The sequence below is a fragment of the Cloeon dipterum genome, chromosome 3 (assembly GCF_949628265.1).
Source record: "Cloeon dipterum chromosome 3, ieCloDipt1.1, whole genome shotgun sequence".
NCBI classification, from domain to species: Eukaryota; Metazoa; Arthropoda; class Insecta; order Ephemeroptera; family Baetidae; genus Cloeon; species Cloeon dipterum.
The window spans coordinates 18,586,550-18,589,334 of record NC_088788.1 but is presented as its reverse complement, the minus strand read 5'-3'; the positions used below and the strand labels follow the sequence as shown (position 1 = coordinate 18,589,334).

Genomic DNA, 2,785 nt, shown 5'->3' with positions numbered 1-2,785 from the left:
AAATCACAGTTGATACAAATACAGCAATTCATCGTAGTTGTTTGTTTTAATAACAGATTTAAATGGAATGGCAGGCGTGTCGCGTGGAGACATGTCTGTTTGCAATATAGGCCAACTTAAATTCCAGCTCTGGCAGGGGGGACAAAATATTCAGCATCCATTTAGGACACTTTAAAAAGCTGCTTATAAATGAAGTTTTCTTAATTTTCCGTGCAAAAGAGAGAAGAAAAGACCATCCTCGAATACAAGCTCGAGTCAGCTAGAATCCTCTAGATTTCATGAATTTAGATTTTAAAAGCCTTTTTTAATAATGATTTTGCCGACTCAGTTACCAGGGGCTACATTTTACTTCACCATAATTTAAAAAAAGATATCACCCTGAAAAATTGGAATTGCAAAAGAGTGACTTTGACCTTAATTTTTTTAAACTCAAAGGTTGTTTTAGAACCACTCTTCAGGGAGGGGAGTAAGAGATTTACGTTGATATCTCTATACTTGAACAAAAGCTGCAGACGATCTTTCGCAAACTAATTTTCCAGGATTTTTGAAAAAGCCTTAATTATGAAGCTCCATAATTATTATTTTGCTGAATAATATCAGCCGGTAATTTTAATTCAGTACTTTTTGTTGAAAGAAATCCTTTGTACCGGCTGCCGGACCAAATGATTAAGCGCTTCTGCGATGTTCCCTCTGCGATGGCCGGGCACGTCCGTCGGGAACGCGATTTTGAACCTGATCACAAGGTCTCCGTTCTCCACGTCCTTGCTGTCAAACAGGTTGGGGAAGCGGCCCAGCAGGTCGATCCTGGCCCTCTCGACCTCCGGCCGGTCGAAAGAGGCCCTCTTCCGCACCTCCTCAAAACTGACGGAGCCGAGACTGCTTCGTGACTGCCCCCGGACGTTGCTGGGGAAGAGGGTGCGTGGCTCCAGGGGGTGGCTGCCCTCGCAGTCCTGACGGTCGAAGGTTTGGCCGCAGGTCGAGCAGGGACCCATCTTGTCCTGGCACTCCTCGTAGAACTGCTGCTCGCCCACCCAGCCGGGCGTCACCAGGCAGCACTTGCGGCTCGGCGGCTCGATCGGCGGTGCAGGATATTCCGTGGCACAAATGGGCATGCCTTCGCCACTTATCCGCAGTTCGAAATCCGGACTGAAATTTATTTGGTTTAAATAATTTCTGCTTGATTAATAAATATTGTCTTACGTAATGACATCGGTGACATTGATGCGTAACAAACGCCCATCTAGAGTTGGTACTTGGATTATGCAGCCTAGAAGGGCTTCTGTCAAGGTCACTTTACAGTTGACGACCAGATCATGACGCTCCCTTGTGAATACAGGATGGGGCAGATCCTTCGTCACCACCAAAACATCGCCTGTTACATTGTAATTTTTTAATACAAGTTTTACAATTTTATTTTCCTGAAGAAAGAGAAAGTTGAATTTCTTATTTTTTAGCAGAATGTGGAGGCATTAAATACATACCATTTTGATTCCTTTAGTAACTAAATATTTTTAAAGGAAGAATTCAAAGAAATTTCCCATCACATAGTCAGTCTATATTTTTTAACCTCTCTGCTCAGCACATCCCGTGGGCTATATGTGATCACCCGGGTTCCAATAACATACCGCCGAGCAGATAACATAATATGGGGCCTGAGTGGCCGCAGAAGCTTGGGCCCAATGTGCTCATCTTTTCGCCTCCCCGCACCGAGATCTTGCATTGAAACGCCAGTTACATTTATTTTCCTACCTGGAACACTAAAAGGAGCTTGGTGCCCTGTTTTGGGGAAGAGGAACCCAGAGCCATTGGGCACGCCAGGGTTGATGTTGAGTTTAATTCTGTGCTCCTTGACCTCGACAAAGCAGCCGTGCATCTCCCTCCGCATCATAACTGCCTCAGCTTCGCCACCTTGCATCACCTTTTCCAGACTCAGTGGCAAAATCACTTCCTCCGGCTGTTCCCTAAACCACGGGCCAATCTTTCCGTCAGGTTTTCGCGTCGTAAAGTTCGACTGCCACTGCAGGAGCACTGGCTCCGAAGGGGACTCAGTTCCAAAGAAATTTCTGTTGGAAAAGAATAATTTTTTAATCATTTTTTTTTTGTATGGGGTTCAATTCTAAAACTGAACCGCCAGTTTTGTGGAAAAAAACTGACCTGTAAGTTTTCATCGCGTCGTCATGATAAGAGTAGGGTGGAAAGAAAAGCTCCGGGTCTCTGGCAGGTACTCCTTTTTTAACTCCAGCCTCGCCGAATTTGTCGTAGGCTGCCCTGAGAAGCGGTTGGCTCAAAACCTCGAAAGCCTCTCCTGCCAACTGGAACCAGTTGTGACGCAGCTCGTGGTCTTTGGGAGGACACTCTGAATAAGGTCGCTCAGGGTGGCATCGAATTGCTACTCTGGCGTAGCTGCAAGGAGGCTTGAAAATTTTAAAATATTTTTAAGAAAATAATACTTTTTCTACCCTGCTCTAATTTCCTCGGGGCTCGCCGTTCTCTGGACTTCCAGGACTGCATAGTAATCTATTCCCATTTTAAAAATTACAACAATTCCAAAATTTAACATTTTGTTGCAACAGAAAGGAAAATCACTACATATAACGGTGCTGCTCTGATTCCAAAAGCTAATCGACTTTCCTCGTCGTGCATTTAAGCGTTTGTATTTACCCTGAGGTGGTCCTTTGCAAAACCATAAAATCTTTGACGTCTCTTCTATTTGTTTCAAAATGATATTTTTCTAATCGTTTTATTGCTGGGAGATTATTGGCACGCTCGTCGCGAATGTACTTTT

General features: G+C 44.3%; 1 protein-coding gene across 1 annotated transcript; it reads right to left on the bottom strand.

Annotated features, from left to right (window-relative positions):
• Nucleotides 1-614: 614 nt before the first annotated feature.
• On the bottom strand, nt 615-2,560 carry LOC135938344 (dnaJ homolog subfamily B member 4-like). Its single transcript, XM_065481959.1, has 5 exons — nt 2,460-2,560; nt 2,155-2,403; nt 1,750-2,063; nt 1,201-1,372; nt 615-1,146 (listed from the first exon to the last, which is right to left on the bottom strand). The coding sequence occupies exons 1-5, from the start codon at nt 2,558-2,560 to the stop codon at nt 615-617; spliced, it is 1,368 nt and encodes a 455-aa protein (XP_065338031.1).
• Nucleotides 2,561-2,785: the final 225 nt, after the last annotated feature.